The sequence below is a fragment of the Coniosporium apollinis genome (assembly GCF_000281105.1).
Source record: "Coniosporium apollinis CBS 100218 chromosome Unknown supercont1.4, whole genome shotgun sequence".
NCBI classification, from domain to species: Eukaryota; Fungi; Ascomycota; class Dothideomycetes; genus Coniosporium; species Coniosporium apollinis.
In genome coordinates this window covers 169,252-192,348 of record NW_006913266.1, presented here as the reverse complement: position 1 = coordinate 192,348, position 23,097 = coordinate 169,252, and the positions used below count along the sequence as shown (strand labels likewise).

At 53.4% G+C, this 23,097-nt stretch overlaps 11 protein-coding genes across 11 annotated transcripts; 5 read left to right on the top strand and 6 right to left on the bottom strand.

Annotated features, from left to right (window-relative positions):
- Positions 1–647: 647 nt before the first annotated feature.
- W97_01120 (cytidine deaminase) lies at positions 648–1,381 on the bottom strand (the record flags this gene model as incomplete). The annotated part of the gene is made up of 3 exons (XM_007779029.1): positions 648–731; positions 799–1,115; positions 1,246–1,381. The coding sequence occupies 3 exons, from the start codon at positions 1,379–1,381 to the stop codon at positions 648–650; spliced, it is 537 nt and encodes a 178-aa protein (XP_007777219.1).
- Positions 1,382–1,702: 321 nt separating this feature from the next.
- On the bottom strand, positions 1,703–3,583 carry W97_01119 (uncharacterized protein; the record flags this gene model as incomplete). Its single annotated transcript, XM_007779028.1, has 3 exons — positions 1,703–1,988; positions 2,050–3,286; positions 3,376–3,583. The coding sequence occupies 3 exons, from the start codon at positions 3,581–3,583 to the stop codon at positions 1,703–1,705; spliced, it is 1,731 nt and encodes a 576-aa protein (XP_007777218.1).
- Positions 3,584–5,086: 1,503 nt separating this feature from the next.
- Positions 5,087–5,746, top strand: W97_01118 (uncharacterized protein; the record flags this gene model as incomplete). Its single annotated transcript, XM_007779027.1, has 1 exon — positions 5,087–5,746. The coding sequence occupies one exon, from the start codon at positions 5,087–5,089 to the stop codon at positions 5,744–5,746; it is 660 nt and encodes a 219-aa protein (XP_007777217.1).
- A 679-nt stretch (positions 5,747–6,425) lies between these two features.
- Positions 6,426–7,484, bottom strand: W97_01117 (uncharacterized protein; the record flags this gene model as incomplete). The annotated part of the gene is made up of 1 exon (XM_007779026.1): positions 6,426–7,484. One exon carries the CDS (start codon positions 7,482–7,484, stop codon positions 6,426–6,428), a length of 1,059 nt encoding a protein of 352 aa, XP_007777216.1.
- A 291-nt stretch (positions 7,485–7,775) lies between these two features.
- W97_01116 (uncharacterized protein) lies at positions 7,776–8,348 on the bottom strand (the record flags this gene model as incomplete). Its single annotated transcript, XM_007779025.1, has 1 exon — positions 7,776–8,348. One exon carries the CDS (start codon positions 8,346–8,348, stop codon positions 7,776–7,778), a length of 573 nt encoding a protein of 190 aa, XP_007777215.1.
- Positions 8,349–8,744: 396 nt separating this feature from the next.
- W97_01115 (uncharacterized protein) lies at positions 8,745–9,581 on the bottom strand (the record flags this gene model as incomplete). Its single annotated transcript, XM_007779024.1, has 1 exon — positions 8,745–9,581. One exon carries the CDS (start codon positions 9,579–9,581, stop codon positions 8,745–8,747), a length of 837 nt encoding a protein of 278 aa, XP_007777214.1.
- A 1,676-nt stretch (positions 9,582–11,257) lies between these two features.
- On the top strand, positions 11,258–13,426 carry W97_01114 (uncharacterized protein; the record flags this gene model as incomplete). The annotated part of the gene is made up of 3 exons (XM_007779023.1): positions 11,258–11,662; positions 11,727–12,975; positions 13,026–13,426. 3 exons carry the CDS (start codon positions 11,258–11,260, stop codon positions 13,424–13,426), a joined length of 2,055 nt encoding a protein of 684 aa, XP_007777213.1.
- A 420-nt stretch (positions 13,427–13,846) lies between these two features.
- W97_01113 (uncharacterized protein) lies at positions 13,847–15,181 on the top strand (the record flags this gene model as incomplete). Its single annotated transcript, XM_007779022.1, has 1 exon — positions 13,847–15,181. One exon carries the CDS (start codon positions 13,847–13,849, stop codon positions 15,179–15,181), a length of 1,335 nt encoding a protein of 444 aa, XP_007777212.1.
- Positions 15,182–17,707: 2,526 nt separating this feature from the next.
- Positions 17,708–19,759, top strand: W97_01112 (uncharacterized protein; the record flags this gene model as incomplete). Its single annotated transcript, XM_007779021.1, has 1 exon — positions 17,708–19,759. One exon carries the CDS (start codon positions 17,708–17,710, stop codon positions 19,757–19,759), a length of 2,052 nt encoding a protein of 683 aa, XP_007777211.1.
- A 771-nt stretch (positions 19,760–20,530) lies between these two features.
- W97_01111 (uncharacterized protein) lies at positions 20,531–21,262 on the top strand (the record flags this gene model as incomplete). Its single annotated transcript, XM_007779020.1, has 1 exon — positions 20,531–21,262. One exon carries the CDS (start codon positions 20,531–20,533, stop codon positions 21,260–21,262), a length of 732 nt encoding a protein of 243 aa, XP_007777210.1.
- A 468-nt stretch (positions 21,263–21,730) lies between these two features.
- Positions 21,731–22,777, bottom strand: W97_01110 (uncharacterized protein; the record flags this gene model as incomplete). The annotated part of the gene is made up of 1 exon (XM_007779019.1): positions 21,731–22,777. The coding sequence occupies one exon, from the start codon at positions 22,775–22,777 to the stop codon at positions 21,731–21,733; it is 1,047 nt and encodes a 348-aa protein (XP_007777209.1).
- Positions 22,778–23,097: the final 320 nt, after the last annotated feature.

The window sequence follows — 23,097 nt, the reverse complement described above, 5'->3', positions numbered from 1 at the left end:
TGAGACTCAGTACCGGTTCCGCAGCCGGCCATTCCACAATCAAACTCAGGTCCGCCGCAAGCTGGTGAGTAGCTCCAACGCAATCCCCCACCTCAGAAGATCATAATGGGTACGACAGAGCACGGCTGAGCGTGTAGCAACCGAAGACGTGACGCCTCCGAGTAATGCATGCCTGTGGAGCACGTCATGTAGCGGCCACGCCTGTCGCATACATATTGTGGGAATAGACGTTGCGCTACGGTACCTCCAAACTTGACTGCCTCCACTGGTACTCGAAGCACTAGCAAGCAACCACTCACTCTGGTCCCTGCACTCATCTGGCATCCTGACCTCATAGAGTCCGCGAAATCTAGAAGTGTGATCGCACAGTGCAGCAGATACCAGGGGACATATTTCGGTAATTTCCGGCATACATATGTCTGAAGCTAGAATAGAAGCATGACGAACATTGGATTATCTTTATCAAAAGCTTCTTCCAAAACCAAGACTTCATTCTGGTAGCGCCGCACTCAGACCCACTTCACGCTGCGCCATTTGGACCATAGCGAACAGTGTCGCCAGAAAGGCATCTGCGAAGATTGATGATTGCATTCCTACCACAACGCCGGACATGTGCACGAGTGCGATCAATGACCTGAACATCCCCATCATCCCTTCCTCCTCCCCTCGCCCACCTTCGCAAGCTCTTCCCTCGGCGGCAACGACTCGGGTCCAAAACTCATCGGCAGCAGCTGTTCAACCCATTAGCCCTTGTTCCACACCCTTCCCCCAATTTCCCCCTAAAGAATCCCAACTCACCTCCCCCATCGTCCTGACAACCACCCTCCCCTCCCCCCCATCCCGTCCAACCATCACAACCGGGACATCCTCCCCGCAAAACTCCCGCAAAAACTGCCTGCACATTCCGCACGGCGAGCTCGGCTCCGGCGCATCTGTCGCGACGGCCACGGCCCTGAAGTCTCCCCGCCGGTGGCCGGCGAAGACCGCGCTGCCCATGGCCACACGCTCCGCGCACGTGCCCACGGGGTAGGATGCGTTTTCGACGTTGGCGCCGGAGATGAAGGCTCCGGAGTGCGTGAGGAGGGTGCAGCCGACGCGGAAGAGCGAGTAGGGGCCTGACAGCAGCCCGCCGAAGTCAGCGGTCAACGGGCTCTAGAAGGTGGAGAGGTGTTTGGGGGCGTGGGAGGAACTGGAGATGAGGAAGGAAGGGGGAGGAGGGTTAGGGGAGGAAGGGGGGCGAGGTACAATAAGCCGCTGCTTTTGCTTCAGTGCATTTTGCTGTTAGGGTGCCGATCTCTTCGGCTGTGAGGCCGTGGATCAGGGCGCTGGAGTCGGTGATGTCGCTGGTCGTGAGAGATGAGTCTCCGTTCTGGGCGGTCATGGTGGGAGGGAGGGAAGGGAGAGGTGCTTGGTGGGGGTGGTTTGATGTTATGGGGGCTTATCTTATCGGATCTGGATGGTGGAGTGGTGGAGCATTCCTAGGTCAACAAGCCCGCAGAGTATAGACTATTTGGCATGTGGATTATTTTTAAGGTAATGGACAGGGTGGATTTTGTTCGATCTATCATCCCCGACTGGGGGTTGGAAGAGTAATATCAGATGACCAGCGCTTCATCCGCTATCTACCGTCCATCGTTACACATGATAGGCGTCTCTCAACCCCCTAGGCTCATCGAACGTCCTCCAACATCATCAAGGCCATCTATTCCTCGTCTTCGTCCTCCTGCACCGTCTGCGTCTCCTCCACTTCCTCCTCAAAGGTGTGTTCAGGAACCTGGTACAGCCGAAGGGTTGGCTTGTTCGGATCCTTGACTAGCACATACTTGCCCTCTGGCATCTTGAGACACATGTCGACGATCGTGCGGACAATACCCCAGCCATTAGCCGGATTGAGCGCCATCTGGTTGGCGAAGTCGCGCGGCTTGTTGCTGAGGACACCTAGGATGACGTGATCGTTGTTGCTGCGCGGATTGGCACGGGAGACGAAACTTCGGAACATTAGTGAGACAAACTGCTAGCTTGATTCCAAATGATGAGATGGAGACTTACCCAAGCTTCATCGCATCAGCCTTGGCCAGCATACTCTGAGTCGTCCATCGGGCGAGCTTGCAGCTGTTGTTCTTCATCTCCGTAGCCAAGACCGCACCTCGCCCACTCTGCAGCTTCGAGCGCCAATCCAGAGCACCCCCGCTGCCTTGGGCCTTGTTGTCAAACTCATTCAAAGCCTTGATGGTCATGAACTGGTCCTCGCCATTGATATTATTCCTGGCAATCGCGTCCAGTTCTGTCCGCACAATCAGGTGCAGCGGCTCCTCGTCCTTCTCCAGCGACAGATCGAAGCGGCGGTATCTGTAGGCCTTGGATGCGGGCGGGTCCGTCTCTTCTTCGGGGTTGTAGAATGGATGCGGGTTGGCCATCTCGCGCTTCGAGCTCTCGCCCTCAATGACAACTTGCAATGGGAAGACGTTGTTGATATGTGTGGCTTCCAGCATCAAGGCGTGCGGGCTGTTCACGGTATCTTTGTTGCCCTCAGAAATCTCCAACGGTGCATCTGTCGCGTTTTCATTGACGGTCACCATGTCGATGTTGGATCCCTCACGCTTGTCGATGAAGACCTGATTGCGTCGTCGGGTAAAGATCAGATCCCACGAGTACACTGATTTAGTAGCACACATCAGCACGGAGAGAATGTTGTCCGTAGCAAAGATGGTAGCCTCGTCCTTATCCGCTAGTTCTTGAATAATGGGATCGCTTGACGTGGTGACATTGTATGCGGCACGCTCCAGAACGTTGAGCCTCCGCTCGGATGTCTTCGCGCCAGGATTTTTATCATACGCACGGTCATACTGGTAGAGGAAGCCGTAGCTGTCGATTTCTTCGCCATCGCCGGTCTCCAGATTGAGCTTGGACAGACGGTTGAAGTCGATCTCCTCAAGCATCTGCCAGTCTGGCTTGACATTGACGGAGGCGTCACGGTTGCGTTGCGGCTTGTCGTCTCTCCAGCCGAACCGCCTACCGCCGCGCCCACCACGGCCACCGCGGTTGTCGTAGCCTTGCTGACCTCCTCTCCCGCCGCCTACGCGCTGGAAAGTGCCTCGACCACCACGTTGTGTCTGACCACCACGCTGGCCACGACCGCGGAAAATAGTCCCACCGCCGCGTCCGAAGCCGCGGGTCCGAGCAGATGTGCGCGTGTTATCGACGACAGAGAATGTGGCTTCTTCCTCGGCGAGCTGGATGGCGAAGGGGTTGTTGGTCTGGTTTGCACCGTATGCCTGTTGGTCTACTGCAAGTTAGCGAGTGAACAGACCGCGTTGCTCAGAGCCTCCCCATCCTCGCATAATGTAGATACAGCCGTATATAAAAACATTTTACCTCGATAGTTTCTACCTCCATACTGTTGTCTGCCGCCCCTATCCCGATCCTTCCCCTCGGTCCAGTCGGCCATGCGCCCCAGCTTGTCGCCCTTCGAGTACGGCTGGTATGGAACGCCATCGAGCGTGGTCTCGTTCGTGACCGGTGGTCCCCATGTGTCGGTAACCGGCAGCGAGCTGATCAGATCCTGAAGCGAAATAGGCGCCATGGCTGAAGTGGTTGTTTGTTGTCGTTATTTTGTGACAATGAAGGCGGTTAATACGTTATCGAGGCGACTTTCGTGGTGGGGGAATAAACTACGGGTGCGAGCGAAATCTTGGCGGCTTTGGGTCGGTGGTGTTGGACGCCGATTGTGCGTAACACGTGATCGTCTTCCGCTTTTGATCACCTGCTCCAGCGACCGACTCCATAGCATTCCTGCATTCACGTCTGTCCGTTCCTGGCTCTGTTACATTCACTTGTAGTGCTTTGACACTGTGGTCGCTATCATGGCGTTTAGCTTGCAAGTCATCTGTCGTCCAGTAAAGCAAAATCATGGAGCTCCTTGTGCATATATCGGCCCCTACTACTCGCAAGGACGATGACCGTTACAGAGCTCAGGCTCTCGCTTATAATGATTTCGAATGCTCGAACAGAGTCTCTGTGGTTGCGACGACCGAGGGCGAATCTGAGAAGGAAGAGGGGGTCCAACATGTAACGAATCTTTCTTTGGGGAATGGCTCCACTACGCATCTATCAACCTCCGCCCAGGGAGAGCGGAACGTGGCCGAGAATATCCCAAGCAGTGGCAACCCGTCTGACAAGCCCCAACTATCTGACGAGGCAAGTCCGGGCGTGCCTCGAAAACATGTAACAGGGTTTTTGCCCGGATCCTCCTGGTCTTCTATGCTCGAGGGGACGCCGCTGGCCAGCTCCCGTCGGCCAGAACTCGTGGAACTTCATTCGAAACTCAGAAGCTCGAAGGACCCTATCCACCAGTTGGAGATTCTGCAGAGCTCGCACCGTAAACAGCATCGCTCATCTGGGCTGAGCAGGCCAAAAGCGACGCTCTCAGGCGAGAACCCAGCGCCTGTCTCAACCGTGCAGAGTTCACCTGTGTATATTGAAGACACCCAGCTTGCAGTTGCCGCCTTGGAAAGTCAGGTTGCACCATCCGCATTCTTCGAGGTGTCTTCGTCTCCGTTGGTCGGGAGAGCTTCAAAGCGGCAGCGTCTATCCAGCAGTACTGCATCACCCGCTTCCAGTAAGGTCATTCCAGCAGGGAGAGATCCTTCGCCGCTGTCCAGTGGACGCGAGGCGACCGACTATGTGCCGTCTGACTTCATTGGTGTTCCTATTGAGGGCAGTGCGGCATCTGTGTTACCTTCAGAATTAGGGTCAAATCATTATGGTGACAGCTCGTCAACACCGAAAGCCGCACTTGCATCAGGGGCTAGTCGAAGACGTGAGTGCATTCAAGCCCTTTCTTTGTCCTCGTTGAATCTCCAACCGCATTATATTACCCATACATAAAGTACAGTGCATTGGAAACCAGGCATGCTTGACTGAGGATTGTACCGTGCTGATCTCAACAGACCACACCAGAAATGATTCTGATGGGTCACGGGATGCGCAAACCACGCGCAAGCAGGCCGCTGTTTGCTCGTCTAATCAATCCGAGCGCCCTATAAGAAGACCATTCCTTGCCAGCTCTGATCACCCAGCGCTTGCGATGGCGGACAACAGCGACCAAGCAGCGAAAGCTGCCTCAACACCTAGCGATCAGCAACTCACTGAGCGTGAATGTGACGCTCGTTACGCAATACCACACGCGGTACCGTACAAGGATCCAGATCCTCCGAATCCCATCAATCTAAGCGTGCTTCCAATGGTCCACCACCCCCTATCTCCCGAAACCGACTCCATCACCACTCCCAGCTGGCCCTCTCAAGTAACCCCCACCTTGGCCCAAGTCTTCGCCGGCGTCGTCGCCAACCCGGACATGATCCACAAACGCAGCACCTGCGCCATCACCCCCGTGGAGCGCGGCTACTGGCACCTCGACCCCTCTTCCTGGCCGCTGGACATCCAAGCCGACTTCTGGCGCATCGTCGGCGACAACATCCGCGCCGGCAACTGCGGCTGGAACGTGTGGTGCACGCGGGAGGTGAGCAGTGAGTTCCCGGCTTGCGCGGAGATCCAAGCAGACGGGGGGTTGGGGATTGTTAGGTTCTGGTGCTGGGGCGAGATTGTCGGGCATGTGTGGGCTTTTATGGTTGTTGCGAGTGGGCGGTGGGTTAAGTGGACGGGGGCGAGGTGGGTTGCGGGGAGGGGGGAGGTTGTGGTGGAGATGGAAGCGGTGCCCAGGCAATCGAGGGGTTTGGATCAGTAGGGATGCTATGTTTCGAAGAACCCGCTTCCTGCACCCTGGGACGATAGACAAGTCGGAGCGCGCGAGCGTATCCTAGCGGCAGCTCGCTTGCAGCCGAAGTCCAGGGAGACGAATGGAAGGAGCCATTTTATCAGATAAGACTTTGTGAAATGAAAGCTAGTTATACGCATGCACAGTCACAGTAGTGAGTATCAGTGTTCAACAGTCGCAGAGGATTTTACGAGTTTTTTTTTGTGCCCTTTGGCGTTTTCTAACTGCTTGAACGCCACGCCGCGAAATCCAAAGCCAACCCATAGCAAGCCCAAACTCCAAGCCGGAAAGCCTCCATCAATTTCTGGCCCAGCTGTCCGAAGCAAGTCTGTCACAGGAGATTCAAAAGTGCCTTTCCCAGAAACCCCTCTTGCGCTACAACAAGCGTTCAGTCTAGTGATCTGCATGTATCTCTTTCTGAGTGTGCAGTGTTCCCGCTGCCCTATACTGCGCAACGCCACAAGTTCTTAGCGGCGGGTACGCAATCGGGTCCTTGTAGAGCTGGAAGGTGCAGAATCCAGTAGCGCGGATCGCGCAAAGCGCTGGTGTAGGCATGATGGTGGTGAAGATTGGCGATGATGAGAGCTCTGTGATGTTGTGTGCAAGGCGAGGAAGGCTCGGCGGCATCAGGACGGCTCTGGTTTGGACTCTACATCATGTCGCCGTTGCCATAGTTCGACACCTTCCTGAGTCCTCGCGGCAAAAGTTGAAAGCCTGGGTCTGCGATTACTTTGTTCGGATTGTGTGGATCGTAGTCTGCTTGCTGGCTTTCTGCAACCCTCGTTGCTGAAACCTCGAGGACCTTGGCCCAGCCTTCTTTTGATACCATCCACGAGTAGTCGGTCCAGATCATAGGTAGCAACGCCACGTCAACGATGCAGTACATCACTAACATCTCTTTGAGGGGCCGCTCCGCGAAGACCCGATAATCGCCGCCGAGCGCTTGTCGGCCTGCAGACTTGACTTGCATGAAGACACTACGCTCACCCCAAGAGAGTTCGGAGTGAATGGTGACCTCCTCGATGCATCGCTTGAGTCCGTGAACATAGTCGATGCCGCCTCTGCGCGTCGCGAGCTCCATCAGCTGTATATCTTGAACTCCCTGCAGCTTGATTCCGAAATGGTGATGAAGCGCATCACTATCATTCCGAACATCGAAGAACGCTATCCCAATGCCAGGGTCCTCGAGGATCTTCTTCAACGTTACCCCGTTGACGCCCGCGGTCTCGAATGCTTTCTTGCCCAGAACGTGCACATCGAACACGTAGACGTGATTCTCCAAAACCGACATAACCTCGAAGATCGACAGCGTTCCGCTTCGAGAGAGGTTTACGCCTTCGCAGTCGATGTAAAGTGCCGGCATCTTTGACACGATACTGTAGGGACGGTTCAGATCTCGGAATGTCTTTGGCTTGTACGTCGCATGGAGTTCATGAAGATTCATGTTCCGGACGTTCTTCGAATCGCGCTGCGTCGCTATGGAAGACCATGCAGCTGGAGCATCTTTATTGCGCATGCCCAGTTTGTCGAGCTTGTTGAGGAAGGCAACCACGGCCTCTACGGTGTCAACCCAGGTATACCCGACCTTGTACTTGTGCAGAAGGTTGAGCAAACGGCGAGTTATGATCTTCTCATGAGGGGTTGGCGCCTCATTGGAGGCACCGAAGAGCTCTTCCTCGTTCTCGTAGAAGCGGACGGGAGATTCCATGGTGCAGTTGAAAGGGATGTGTCTGGTTGATAAGAGGCTTAAATACGCGTCCGGAAGGTGGCGTAGTGATGCGATCAAGAGGCTGTTGGGTATAGATGGGAGAGTGGATGTCGACGAAAGAAAGGACTCGCAGCGTTTAAGTATTTAGGCGCAGCTGTGAAATCGATGAACGCGAACCGGGGTCTGTGAAAGCCGTCCTCACTGGTACCTTTAGCACCCAAGTAAAGTTACTTAACAATGTTGGAGGTGAACCAGGGATATGTACCTTTCCGCGTGGAATTTGCCATTGAATCAACCATGTTCACTAGATTCACGCACGCCCTCACAATCCAGGTCCAAAGCTAGCACCAGAGGAGCAACGCTATTCGGCCAGTTGAGATGTGAAGAGATCTTCGGCTTATATGCCGGATTCTGCGCGCGACGGTCGAATCCCAGGATCTTCTTGGAAGCTTGCATGGCTGCGACCGGCATTCGAGCAGCGACGCTGTGTGGGCGATTCAGATCTGCGAAAGTCTTTGGCTTGTACGCGGGGTTGAACTCGCGGCGGCGTAGTTCTAAGATTTGGTCCGAGGCCTGTAAGGTTGCGATCGCAGACCACTTGGCTGTGGCTTGGGTGTTGTCCATGCCGAGTTCTACGAGCTTGTTGATGAACTTGATCACACCTTGTTCGGTGTCAACAAAGGTGTATGGAAATTTGCTGAGGACTTTTGGGAATCGAAGAACAGCAGGGCTGGGTTCATAGTCATGGTCCTGGTGTAGTGTTTTGGTAGCTGGTATATCGCTGCGGCCAGTCTCAAAAGAGGTGAAGTGCCATGGGTGGGACAGTTGTTCCTGCTGTGTGGCTCGCAGTACCGTAGTATCCATTCTGTGAGCCTTACAGTTAGCAGAAACCTTGACGTAAAGACAGCATTTGGTGGTACGTACATACTCTAACACGTTACTATATAACTTGAGGTGATTCTCAGTGTAGGAGGAGAAGTTACCTCTGTCAAGAGACAACTGTGTTGATGGTGTACGAAGAGAGTAGGCGCAGGGAAGATCTACGGTAACGATAAGCTGTAGAAGGTAAGAGCTAGGTTGGACACATGCTAAGGCCATAACCAGAACGAGTTGGGGAAAGAACGCGGGCAGAATACTCAATCTTAATCACGTTACAGCGAAGACATCCATACGAGCAGAATTTCTATTTTATCACAGCAGCCTACCTGGCGATGAGAACACGGGTTCGACTGGAGATAATGCGACACTCCGAGCTACAGGCTAGTAGAACGGCCCCCATTGCTGACCAGCGCCAGGCCTACTCCAGAATTGGACAGGAACCAGACTTTTGTTCCAACAGGTTCGTGTGAAGTCAGCGGACTGGCTGCCATTGACTCTGGCCCTCGATATGTCTAGCACCCGCGCCCACTTTTCCTTGGTCAGAAGGTTCGCATATGCTGTCCAAAGCGTGGCCATATGCTGCACATCCTGAACACAATACTCAGCCAAGGGCGCTTTCAACGGCCGTTCATCAAACACGCCAAACCCAGTACGAAACAACTGCTTACCTGCCCGCTTGAGTGCAGCCATAGCGTCCTGTTCCTCGGTCGAGATACCGGTGTCTTTTCGAATGCAGATCTCGAGGCTTGCGAGTTTGCTAAGGCCATCTACAGACTTTAGAGTGCCAAGTTGCATCAGTTGAAGGTCGTGGATGCCCCGCAGCTCTATGCTGTGGAGTGCGTGCAGGGCATCGGAGTCGCCACGAACGTCGAAGAAGACCTTCAGAACCGCCGGATCCTCGAGGATCATTCGTAGTGTCAGACCCGCCTTGCCAGGCGTATCAAAAGCTGCGCCTTTCAGCGTTGTGACGTCTATGAGGTAGACGTGATCCAGAGGTAACACGTACACCTGAAGAATCGAAAGCGTTCCGTGCCGGCCGAGGTTGTTGCCTTCGGCGTCGAAATACATTCTAGGGACGTATATACCTAGCGGCCGTTGCAGCTCCAGCTGCGCGGGAGGATTAGGTATTTTGTTTATGCCATACTGGACAAGCTTGTCAAGAAAGGAAGCAACGGCCGGCGTTGTATCGATCAGTGAGTGCGCTTTGAGAGTCGGCATTGTGTTTTTCCCAGATGGGTCCAGGTGGATGTTGCGAGGTGTGTATTCCATAGCGGTAATGATTTTGTTTTGCAATGTTTAGTTGCTATAATGCTCTTCTTACTCGATCACTATATATCAGACCACGACCTGCAGAATGTAGCATCGTGTCCGATAACAACGCCATTGTTCGCGTTCGAGCGTTTCACAGGACTCTTTCTTTGATGATGACAGACTACTTTGGTAGAAGTCACAATTGCTTTGTTGGCTGTGCGTCCAGCTCCGGGTTTCGGCGACAGGGAAGCCCGGTTCAGGTGGTCGTGCTATCAGGTTTCTCTCGGAGTGTCTTTCAAGCTGAGTACGTATCGGGCCTTTACTATACAAGAGTTATCGTACAAAAATCAACGTCGCGTGTATCTTCGAGGTTGGCACGATGTGTCAATCTGCCTCTTGATCAGAATGGCAGGGTTCTGCTTCATTCCTGCTGTCCTGTCTTCACACGATTAAGCCGTCGCAGAAGCTGGCCCTTTCGAGCTGCCCTCGGTCCAGAAATTGGCACGTCTGCCTTAGCGGTCCGCACCAACGTCACTTCGCGATGTCCAATCTGGTCGACATGGTCCTTATATTCGGCTGCAGACTTTGCTCGGCTCTGTCAGACCATCTGATGCTGGCCGAAGAGAAGAGCAGAGAGCGCGAGGTGGTGTTCTTGCGAATCCGAGCGCGGGCCTGTTAACGACATACGTTGCACTAGATGCAACGGCCCCATCATCCAAGCAGTGACTGATTACCAACGCAGATGCGGTACAGTGATGATTCCTCCAGAGAGCCCACATGTTCGAAGCACTGTCTCCTCAGAGATCTCTAGACAACACATTAATGCAAAGCGAATGAATGAGGAGTCGCGGCGTGATCCAAACCTCATCTCGAAAGATCCTGGACATCCTACTGATTTCAGCTTCCTTTCCATAGGCCTCCAGCGTGCAAACGGCGGTCATGGAACTCTGAAAAAATCGCAAAGATGGTCGGGTGCGGCGTAAAGACGGCAATTGTCTCACAGATGTGTGGAGAAACGATGTCGAGATTGAGGGTCATAAGCACGGAAACGTTGTGTGCTGTTTGTACGCTTCTGATAAGAAAGAGATCATGTTGCTTGCTTGCTTGCTTGCTTGCTTGCTTGCCTGCTTGCCTGCTTCCTTGCTTGCTTCAATAGTGTGTTTCAAGGAATACTGATACAAACATCAGACGCGGAGGAAGCTGGTACAGAACATGTTGGACGGTAACTGAGACAGGTACAGAAAGCGAGACAATTGAATGAATAACCCATTACGTCCGCGTCTCACATAGCCTACAAAGCTAATGCCCCGATCAATTCTGATAACGTTTTATGCTATGAACCAAGCACAATTGTCATTCTGCGCAACGACAAGTGTTCATGCGGAGTGCTCCTCGAGTGCCAATCGATGAACCATTGCAGCAGTAAGCAGTGCAAGTGTAATTGGCAACATGGGCGATAGTCATCCAGCGCGCGGTGTTAAACCAGCACGATGACGCGCGGTGGAAATCCGAGGGACGCCTGAGGCGCCGAGACCGCGACGTGCATTCCTGTCGGCTGAACATACATTAAGCCAGCCGCGCAGGTGCAATCCAGGAACATGAAGGCCATAACCTGACAACCGGCGAAAAAAAAAACAATCCCAATGAATGCAGAAGCAGCGTTCATGCGCCCCAACACGACCGGCTCTGACGACGAGCCCGAGTCGGATGTCGAGACAATCACCGCCGGCAGGACCTCGTTTGAGGTAACCCAGGATGATCATGAAGTATTGCAAGAGGATGAGGAAAGGGAGAAGCTGCTAATGGGAGATGCGGATCAAGAAGGTCTCCGAAGGATATTCGTGGGCAACAACGGCAAAGAGGATGCCAGGGCAGGTCATCGAAGAGGGATGAAGCAGAAGAAGTCGGGAAAGAGCGACCGCAAGCGGAGGCGTCGCAGAAGGGATAGTGCCTCCGTGTACGCGATGGAGGAAGGTGGGCAGTCATCCAGTTCTCTGTCATCAACATCGTCGTCCGAATCGGATCAGCAGAGACTTGGAAATTTCCAGGTACGGGAGGCGTTAAGCATTATTGTTGAACCACAAGAGCCAGTGCTAATGTTACCACTTGTAGGCAAAGCGATTACGCCCATACAATCGAGTCTTGTTACACATATCAATCCTCTCGCTCTTCCTCGTTCTCCTATATGCGGCCTATAGGGCTTCGAGCAAGCCTGCATGGAAAGAAGGCACAGCTCTGTTCAACAACGGCACGTCGCGATTCGCAGCTACGACAATACTCGTCTCCCTCGATGGCTTTCGAGCAGACTTCCTGCAGCGGGGCATTACGCCTACTCTCAACTCCTTCATCCAGAACGGCATCTCGCCCCCATGGATGCTGCCAAGCTTCCCGAGTGTTACCTTTCCGAATCACTACACAATGGTCACAGGGTTATACCCCGAGAGTCATGGTATTGTAGGCAACACGTTTTGGGATCCTGCTATGCAGGAAGAGTTCTCGAGGAGCATGCAAGCCAAGTGGTGGGGCGGCGAGCCTCTCTGGATAACTGCTGAAAATCAAGGCGTGCGAACCGCCGTCCATATGTGGCCAGGTTCCGAAGCCCATATAGGAGATATCGAACCAGCTCATCTCGACAAGTACAATGGATCCGAACCGCTCTCTTCTAAAGTAGATCGTATCATGCAGCTGCTGGACCTTCCTGGACCGGAAAGCCCGTCCGCTTTAGCTGATCAGCCTAGGCCCCAGCTGATTCTTACTTACGTCCCAGTGGTAGACACTGATGGGCACAATTACGGACCCAACAGCACGGAGATTCGACGGACGATACAGCAGGTAGACACGATGGTCGGCGACATATTCGAAGGCCTACAGCAACGTAATCTCACTGAAACCGTCAACGTTGTTGTTGTCAGTGACCATGGCATGGCCACTACTTCCGTTGACCGCCTCATCCAACTGGAAGACCTCGTCGATGTCAACCGCGTCGAGCATATCGACGGCTGGCCCTTGTTCGGTTTGCGACCAAAGGACCCCAACGATCTGCAGCCCTTATACGAAGAGCTTCAATCAAAGGCCAAGGACAACCCAAACATCGACGTATACCTACGTGATGTCGACATGCCTGCACGCTACCACTTCTCCAACAACGACCGCATTGCACCTCTATGGATCGTTCCCAAAGCAGGCTGGGCTATCGCTACCAAAGAAGAGTTCGACCTTGAAGCAGGGCTTCGCAACGGTGAAGTATACCATCCGCGCGGTTTACACGGATACGACCATGAGCATCCACTTATGAGAGCAATCTTCGTTGCTAGAGGACCTGCATTTCCTCATAAACCTGGCAGCCGAGTTGACGTCTTTCGTGGGTACTGCCGCAGCCATGCGGGAATCTTTGCTGACCGAACATTACAGAAAATACCGAGATCTACAACATCGTATGCGACTCCGTTGGCCTGACACCTAAGGCAAATAACGGCACGCTGAGATTACCGCTGAAGCCGGTCGGCTTGCATTCCGACGAAGACGCTCCTGTGTTGGACGTACCCTCGGATCCTCCCGAAACCACCATCAGTGATGCTGTCTCCCCTTCTTCTGCGACTTTCTCTCTGGCGCCGCCTGCTATCGAAGCAAGCGCTACCGAACCAGTGCCGATCAGACCTACAGTAGACCACAACGATGAAAAGGAGCCCACGCCTACCAACAATCAAGACGAAGACCGTGACTGGTGGCAGTGGGTGAAAGACAAATTTGATGGCGCAAAGGCATGGGCAGAGGATCACTTTGGTAATAATAGCAATCGGACGTCCGCTTGACGTTATTAAGCTGTGTGGTTAAAGGGCGTTAAGGTTTTAAGATTCCCGGGTAGCGAACCACGCTACGATATAGACTAAGATACCCAACTGACTGCCAATACGTTGCTCGTATTTGTCTGAGCGCATCAACGTGGTAATTCAACTTCGTAATCAAAGCGTTGTGGCCACGATTTGCTCGCTAACAGTACCATTATAGACCATAGCGAGGTACAAAAGCGCCGCCCACGTCCGCCTTTCTCCCGCTCTTGTCGCACTCCAGCATCCCTTCACACAACCAGACTATTTCACACTATACAAATCAGCCCTTGCGCTCAACCCATATGCTATAGCTGCGCAATCATCTGCACTATTATACTCTTCACAACATCTCTTCCTTATTCCTACACACAATACTAAAACGACCCAGCTTGAACAACCAGCATGGCGTCGACACCCAAAACCACTCTCCCCCTCACTTTTGGTATTGAGCTGGAAGCAATCTTCGCATTCCATGAGAGCCGCCTACAAAACCATCTCGACAAACACCGTCCAGACACAAGACTAGTCAAAGACACCCACTGCAGTACGCAACCGGGCGGCACAGAACAATCGAACGGCTATACTAGCTGGTTGCTCCGAGAAGCCGACAAGAACTCAACACCACAAGGACCTATCGATGAGCAGTGTGGCGAGATGTCCAGGCTCCGACAATACCACGAGGAGCCGCTAGAGCTTGCGCAGGATGTTATCGGCCAAAGCATACGGGTCCACTACTCAGCCGAGTATACAAAGCAGACTGACTACTCGGCGTGGAGCATCTCCAACGACAGCAGCCTGAACGGCCTCACCAAGCAGGCTCTAATGGAGGCCTTCAACGACCGCATCCCCACGCTAGAAGCCGCCAATGACTGGGACTCCTCGGGGGTCGAGCTCATCTCACCACCATACACTGATGCCGCGCACGCTTACGACGAAGTCTCCGCCATTCTCTCCTCTCTCCGCGGCACATCCTTATCAGACTACGGCGCGACCGTTAGCACCATCTGCGGCATGCACGTGCACGTCGGCCTCCCTAATAACGAGCGCTTCAGCATCACTACTCTTCAGCACTTAGCATACTTACTAGTTGTCTACGAAGAGGAGATCAGCCAGCTGCACGAGCCGCAGCGGCATCAGGCCGCGGAGGAGATCATCACCAACCGCGAAAATTTCCTCCACGACGGCTGCGCGGAGCCGGTGGAGCGGCTCGTCATCAATTCAGAAACTGGTGAGCGCGAGTGCAAAAAGTTCGTGCCGATATTCAAGCCGCTGGAGGAGATCCGCGCGTCGCTGTCTGAGACGGTTGCCGCTGCGGCGCAGCCGCTGGAGAGGCTGCTCGGCTTCATGGGCAGGCATCGGGCGCACATCGTCAACTTCTCGGGTTTAGTGAGGGAGAACAGGCCGAACACGGTCGAGTTTCGGCAACATGCCGGGACGCTCGACCCGCAGGATGTATTCTGGTGGGTGAGATTCTGTACCGGGCTGGTGCAGCTCGCGCATCGGTATACTATAACCGGAGAAGAGTGCCCGGTGAGTGATTGGGAAGACAAGATCGATATAGAAGACCTCTTTGAGGCTATACAGTTCCCAGAAGAAGGGAAAGAGTACTTCAGAAAGAGGAGGGAGACCTACGCGCCCAAGGCGCCTAAGAGAATAGGTTACTGGGAGGAGTGGGTGGATTGGGATGCGGAGTACGAGTTATCGCGATGCGACTCGCCGATAGGAAACAGCTGGTGATGCGTAAAGGTAGAGCTAAGGTGATGCTTCAATTATCACTAGGATAGTTCGTGTAGCATACGCATTGGATAAAGATATAGCTATGCATTATCACGTGGACCGAACTTCTTTTCTGGGTGATGTTCCCGTGCGGTGTGCACTACAGCTTTACGCCTACGGTTGTGAGGACTCATACCCTCTTCCCTTGCAGGCAGATCTTATCCAATCCCTGCGAGGATCGCGATATATCACGACCGTAGACTGCGTGAAGTGGTTTTACCAATGGCTTGTTGCAGAGGCGGATCGGCACAAGTTCACGGTTAATAGCCACCGTGGCCAAGAATACTTCAAGGTCGCGTTGATGGGATACTGCAATTTAGTGCAGTATATCCAACGGCAGCTGGATCGGATCCTTAAAGACCTTCCCTTCGCGAAGGCATATATGGACGATGTCTGCATTTACTTAGCTACGCTTAAAGAGCACATTAAGCACCTCCACGCGGTCTTCTAGCGATTTAACAAGCTAGGAGTTAGCCTCGCCCCGACAAGTCTTTCATCGGTTACCTAACAACCACGCTGCTTAGGTAGAAAGTCAACGGCCTTAGTCTTGGGACCAACAAAGAAAAGGTGGAGGCGATCCGCGCCCTGTAGTTCCCGTCCACGCTGGGAGCTCTCGAGAACTACCTCGGGCCAATGGGGTGGCTACGCCAATATATCCCGTACTACGCACAGCTCTGTCTAAACCTAGGCAACACGTTTAGCAAGCTACGTACATTCTCCACGCTCTCCGGAAGCTACCAGTCTGAAGCGTTGCAAACTACTAGTTGCGCAGAACCCTCCACTTTGAGACTCAAGCGCCGGGGAGATAGGGACCGCTCGATCCCAAAATCATCGAAGTTTCTGATCTTCATGATGTTCATCTGGATTCTTAGTATGGACTTGTCCACTCTAGTCGTAACTGCGACAACTTTATAAGGCTATAGGCGTGCTCTACGCCCTTCACTGTGCATCAGCACCGGCGTGGTGGATCTTTCGTGACATCCAAGGTAATAGCTTGATTAGCGGGCGAGGGCACAGATTGTACAGCACTGGACTTGCGAAGACCACAGTCAGTTTAAAGTGACATCCAAAAACTTCGCTGCTGCATCGTTGCTCCAGCTTACTCAACACCAGGTTCACGACCACACTGGACCCAAGATCCCGTCAGCTGTAGAGGAGCTGATTGATTCCACGTGATAGAAAGCAAAGCGTATTCAGCAGATTAGCTCTTCAATGCATCGATCACCTAGGTAAGGTTTGTTTGATCTGTTGACTGTTCTTTCGAGTGCTCACCTCCAGATCTATGGAACGCTTTCAATACAGCAACGAATTTTCCGGACGGCCCTTGGTCGAGTGTAGGGAATCAGATGCTGCCCTGCCCCGCTGCCCCTGCTGACCTAGCGTCGTGGCGCGAAACCCGCCGGTACGGGCCGTTCAATCTCCGCGCGCCGATCTGCTGCACGTGCGCGCATCTTAACGTGCATTTTCATGGGCGTCAATCTTCAACTATTCCAATAGACCTAACCTACATCAGAACAATTTGTGCTCCGCATAAGACCCTGGCAGCTTCGTTTCATCCACGAAGCTGAGTCTGTCAGTGATTGGCTACGCAGTATTACCTTAGCCCTGCAACAGACGAGTGCGCCGAGTGTAGGTCACGCGAGGGTTCCGACGCTGGCGATGAGCCAGGAACGAATGAAGAAGCGGAGATACTACACCTGCCCCGCCTGGGGTGGAGAAAGAAGTGGAGTGTTTGAATGAACCGTCAGGATCTCCAGAAAATCAATCGGAACAATCCGGGAAAAGGCTGATAACACTCATTGCGCTGACAACCATGTGGCCTCGATTGGCGGAACGCTGTCCACCGAGTCGAATGTCACAAGGTTGCCTAATCCCCGGGAGATCTGATCCCTCTAGGATGATGGCGGTTGGGAAGGCACGAACAGCGTTGCCAAGAGCATCTCTTACCCTTGTTCTGATCCAACGTCCCCCGCAGTGCCTGCGAATCAAATGACCTATGGATTACATGCTTGCGGTTTCCCGTTGGTTCACATCTAACTCTGAGAAGTCTCCAGGCTTATGTGATTCCGCAGCCCCTAATGCAGGAACGCTTGAAACTGATATCTGATAACAGCAAGTCGCATCATTCGGTGGCTGCGTTCAGAGTCAGATATATTTGGTTTGGTTTGAGATAAACTAGGTCTTGAAAGCACGGGGCGCACAGTAAGGCTACCCTACGCTTGTGTACTCGTGATTGTTTGTTCTCAAGTTTACCCCGACATGGGAGCCCAGATGTTGATAAGATGCCTCCGCTCTGGCCGTTGACCTGGTGTGTCGTCCTGCCCTCGCCTGCTCTTGCTCTCAACCTTCGCGCTTGCCAGCTCTGATAAGCCTTCAGTACCCCGACGCAACTTCTAATTTTGCGCGCTCTGCGAGCCGCTAGCCACCTAAGTACCTGCGTTGCTGGCTAGATCATTTCCAAGTCAGCCCGGAGAGCTCGACGGAAGAATGGCAATGTCGGAGATGAGCCCGACTGAAGCGACTGCCTTCAACTCTTTATTGTTTCCAAACGATAGCTACGATCACGGAATCTACTGGGCTGACCTGAGCTTCGGTGACCGAATCAACTTCATCCGAAGTGTGGACTCCGTCGAAAGACGCCAGGAATCGAGCGCTATCAAACGTGAGTTCCTGGTGAGTTGCGAAGGGTGGAATGGTCCGCTTGCATGGATAGGGTGGATACGCGGCTTCTTCAAGCTATTCGCTTGGTATTGCGAGACTGCTGTTCTCCCAGGCGCTGGCCTTGGTCTTGAGGGGCGAGTACAATCCTCTCCAGTGTTGCAGTCAGGTACCCTCACAGCTCGGAATGATACTGACTTGACTACTAGTTATGTTCTCTTCTCCATCGGCAATATCAAGCCACTATTACAGTCCGCTTTTCCGCGATGCTGGAAAGACAACGAGATCTGCAACTTAACCTGGCTTCACGCCATTGAATATCTCGAAGTTGTCGGTATAATCTTCGGCCAGATCGTAGTCGGCTTCATTGGAGACTGGGTCGGTCGCCGTTGGGGCCTCATTCAGGACGCCGGAATCATGTTCGTCGGCCTGCTCATGCTGACCGCAGCATGGGGGGTTACCCAAAACAGCTGGATAGTTTTCTACGCCTGGGCATTGTTCTTTTACGGAATCGGCGTGGGTGGAGAGTATCCGATGACTGCGACTTTCGGCATGGAGAGTGCAGTCGGCTCCGGCAAGGTCTCCACAAGAGAAGATCGCTTACATCGCGGCCGCAAAGTCACATCAGCCTTCTTGATGCAGGGCTGGGGACAGTTCTGGAACGTCATCATCCTGATCATCATGCTGTACATCACACAGCGCAGCGGCAACCCTCCGTATTCCCAGGCTGCGGTGCAGTGGACATACCGTGTCAGCTTTTTCATCCCAGCTCTCGGGACGGGGTGGCTCGTCTGGTACAGAGCTTACAGGATGAAATTCGCCAGCAGAGACCTCACTGCGGCCAAGAAGAAGGCCAACGTTACCGGGTACGACACCCAGTCGCTTAAATTGACCTGCAAGTACTTCGGATCTCGTCTCGTGGCCACCGCGGGAACATGGTTCATGAATGACGTCTTCTTCTACGGCAACAAGTTGTTCCAGAACCAGTTTATCGAGGTCCTCACTACAGGGAACAAGTCTGTCATGACCACCTGGAAGTATAACTTGATCAATGTCGCTGTCAGCTTGGCCGGCTACTACCTGGCTTCCTTCTTCATCGACAACAAGCTCTACGGCCGCAAATGGATGATGATAGTCGGTTTCATGTGCGACTTCGTCCTCTTTATGGTACCAGCTTTCGCTTTTGATTTCTTCACCTCGAAGAATCACATCCACGCATTCCAGGCCATGTACTTCCTCTCATCCTTCTTCAATCAGTTTGGTCCTAATTCCGTCACATTCCTTGTTGCAGCTGAGGTGTTCCCCACGCAAGTTAGGGCGACCGCACACGGCTTTGCCGCCGCAATCGGGAAGCTGGGGGCCTTGGTTGCCGCCATTATCTACAACAAAATCAGCACCCAGAGCATATTCTACGTCGTACCTTGGTTCGGCTTGGCTGGAGCCATCCTGACGTTGGTCTTTCTCCCAGACACCACCGGGTTGGATCTCAAGGAGCAGGAAAGGCGATGGTCATACATCAGGGAGGGTCGTGAGCAAGATTATCACGGCATTGCCATCCATCCGAAGCATCTCTCTGTATGGGAGCGTCTCCGCGGTGTCGGCGAACGATACAACAGTAGCGCTGACTACGAGCAAAGAGTGGAAGAGATGCGGGGTGACTGGGAAAATTGGCAGGCCCGCAAGGCTGAAGAGAAGCTCAAGGACGAAGACTCTGAAGCTGAAGAGGACCCAGGGTTCCCCGAAGAGGTCTCGAATTACTTTCACCGGACTGCCGCTAACGCTGCCACGGGCAGACAGGACCAGAGTTCGGATAGCTACGAAGAGAAGAATAAGAACATTCAGATTCAGTCATCGTCTGGGACTAGCAGCACGGAAAGATAAGAGATCAGGAGGGTTGATGAGGCTTTAGGAAGGCTCTCGCTCAGGCATTTTTGGGTCGATAGCATCGGGTAACGGAACAGCCTTTCGCGGCTCGGAGAGTAGTAAGAGAATCGGCTTGGATGCCCTTACGGAATTTTTATTGGGAGCGCGTGGTATCAGATGATGTACGATTGATTGGAATGCGTTCGGCTTGACTTGTGATGAGATGTCTTCCTAGCCGTCATGACATGCATGAAACATCGGAATATCATGGAGTGTCTACGCACCTTCCCTATGCTGCTTAGATTGAGTCGTCGGCTGGGGGCCTGGTGGACTTGCGGCCGCCATTCCACGCCGCGCCCAACCACCGGGAAAGTCCATGAGAGGACCTGCCCGTTTGTGTGACTCGCAGCAATGGCCCGGCGTCAAACAGGCATTCCCCTCAGTATAAACGTGAAACAAGTGGAGATGAGCAGTCGGCTTCCGCGGCCGCGCCTTGACAGTGCCTGAAACACGTCACGTGCTGTGATGCACAGCTCTCCCATAGCAGAAGGTTACATCTGACCGCTGTAAGAACCCGGACATCCCTTTCCATTCTTCACAGCCACCTTTCTACACCTTTTCCCTCTCCTCTTTCAGCGACCAGGCCGGCACTACAGTCGTTACTTTCTACACCAACTTCTTTCCCAATTCACCATCGATTCTGTGAATCGCAGCTACAAAGCTCCATCGGAAGCTTCATCAAGCTAATTAGCCATCTCGACTCGCGTTCAACCCTCCGCCTTGTTCAAAATGCACTCCGCAGCATACCTCGCTTTCTTCGCCGCAGCAGCCGGCACTGCTCTGGCCCAAAACCCCTCCAACTTCGATGCCGACACCGCGCCCCGAGCCTACTCAGAGGAAACCTACACAACAGTCACGGACGCCGTCTCCCAGATCGGCGACGGCCAAATTCAAGCTCCATACTACGCCGAAGCAACAGCCACAACCACCGCAGTCGACGTCACCTCCGCCGCCGCCATCGCCGAAGAGACCACCGCTATCACCCTGACCGCCGACGTCCCTGCCTCCGTCTCCAGCGCGTTGGCCGAACTCGCATCCATTGTCAGCGCTGCGTCAAGCGACACGCAGATCTTCAGCATCCTGCCCGTCACGAACGTGTCCATCCTGCCTGTCGAGACCGTCACAACCTCTCTACCTGCCGAAACCACTGTTGTCGCGTCGCCGACCGGCAGTTACGCGAACACCACAGTTGCGGTCCCGACTTCGGCCGTGGCTACAACTCCGGTTTTGGTCACGCCGCAGCCATCAACGCTCAGTGTCTCGTCGCGCGGACCACTGACGATTACGTCGACGGCTGTGGAGGGGGGAACTGCAACGACGAGGGTGGGCACTTCGGCTGGCTCGGCGACGACGGCGAGCCCGGCTGTGCAGACTGACAACGCGGCTGCTGCTGTGGTTGGTGGTGGTGTGGGTGTTGTTGGTTGGCTTGCTCTCGTTGCTGGTGGATTCCTCCTTGCATAGTAAAGCATTTTTGGCGACGAGCGGATTGGGGAGCTTGAAGAGGAAGCGGCATTGCTGAAGGCTTGATTCATCTAACAAGAGTGGCTCACAACATGCCGGGATACAGGTCATCTACGAGGGATTGAGGCAGCTGTAGGTAGAAATATTCTATACCAACTTCCAAGACGTGGCCGCATCCAGTAAGCGTGACCGCGCAACCACGATACTGCGATTCTTGATTACAGTTCCAGTGACCAACGTGGCTTACGAGTCTGAAAGTGAATATGGCCTTTTCAACATTGTGCGCTTAAAGTTCTCCCTACTGCTCGCGAACCTTGTCCCAAGAAAGTCTAATTTAACAGTAAGCACAGCTATATGTTCTCAATGGAGAATTTCTTTCCTAAGCAACGCTCCGCACTTTCCTTGCTCCCCCGTCGCCGGCCTTTTTGCAGCCTGGTGCAGGACTCAATCAATAGACTTTTCAAGGTCTTAGAAACCCCGCTGACGCCAGAAGGTCGGCGATTCAGAGTCATATACATGTCCTTGAAACCCGGTGGTCGGTCCTTGCGCTGGTTGTGTCACCACGAGTGGGTCAGAAGTCTCGCTCATTCGCAACGGGTAGCTGTCGCGTAGATTGATGGCGGTGCGTGGAAACCTCCGGCCAAACTTGGCAGTCGTGGGGACTCGATCTTGCTTGCCGATCCACGGTCCGATCCCACGCCCTTCAAATGCCATGCGCTGCAGCTGTAGAGTTTCACTCTCAATCCAGTCAAGCCTTGCTGCGAGTCCCATGCCGGTCATCTTCTGGATCCAACCCACGAGATGTGGGAGCGAGATATTAACAAGGATGAGCAGAGAACCGCCGAATATGATGACGCAGATACCAAGCAGGTTGAATGAGGAGTAGGCCGCGTGACGGGTCTTCTGATTAGCACAGAGTCGCTTTCCTTCGGTTGTGGTTTCCGGAATTATATATTGGCGAGACGTAACGCCTGGGCGAACTTCGATGTTCTGCGGAGAGGCGTGCTCCATTACCCTCTGCTGAAGTACCGCCATTGACAGGCTGTTGAGGTTTTTCATTTCGATCTGCCATTGGTCATCTGGAAGTGGCGACGAGATCGGAAAAACGCCATAAACCTTCTCATTGGCGATAAGGATGTTCTTGCCAAGAAAATACAGTATGTATCTTAGTCTCGCTCCGTTGGCGACCTTCCTGAGAAGATGGAATGTAGCAATTTGTCTTGCATTTAACCGGAGTGCTTCCACGCTCTCTCCATTGATACTGAAGAGTCCGGTGGGACTGTTGCACCTATTACCGTTACAGAACTGATATCTCTCAGTACACCCGAGAGTGGAAACTGTTCGAGATGAGATCCATCCCTGGGTTCCAAGAGCTGGAATATCGGATCTTATCGTCGCGCCGAACCACTGGTCTGTCACATTGCCAGTGTACACAACGCGGCTCACGAGGTTGAGGAGATTGACGTCGGCGTTGCTACGTTGAAATTCAGGAATGGGCCTGAAATCGTCTTCCATGGTGTTGTTCGTGTACGCACTTTGTGGACTAGGAAGCGTTAGGGGGAAGCGGAAAATATATAAGGATGGATGATACGCACAAAACCCAGTAAGGATCCGATAAGGCAAGCATGCTGAAATTACTTATTCTGAAAGTGTAACCACTCTGTTTTTCCCCCCATAGGGACGAGTCCCCGACGTAGTAATATTTATAAGTGTCCCCAAAGATGCCTTCTAAGCCACCGGGAGTCCATGAAGTGGAAAATCTCTCTTCCACAAGGACTGGAGCGCAGGTCATGATCTTGCGCAGCTGAATACGGGCTTCTTGTGGTGCATTGATC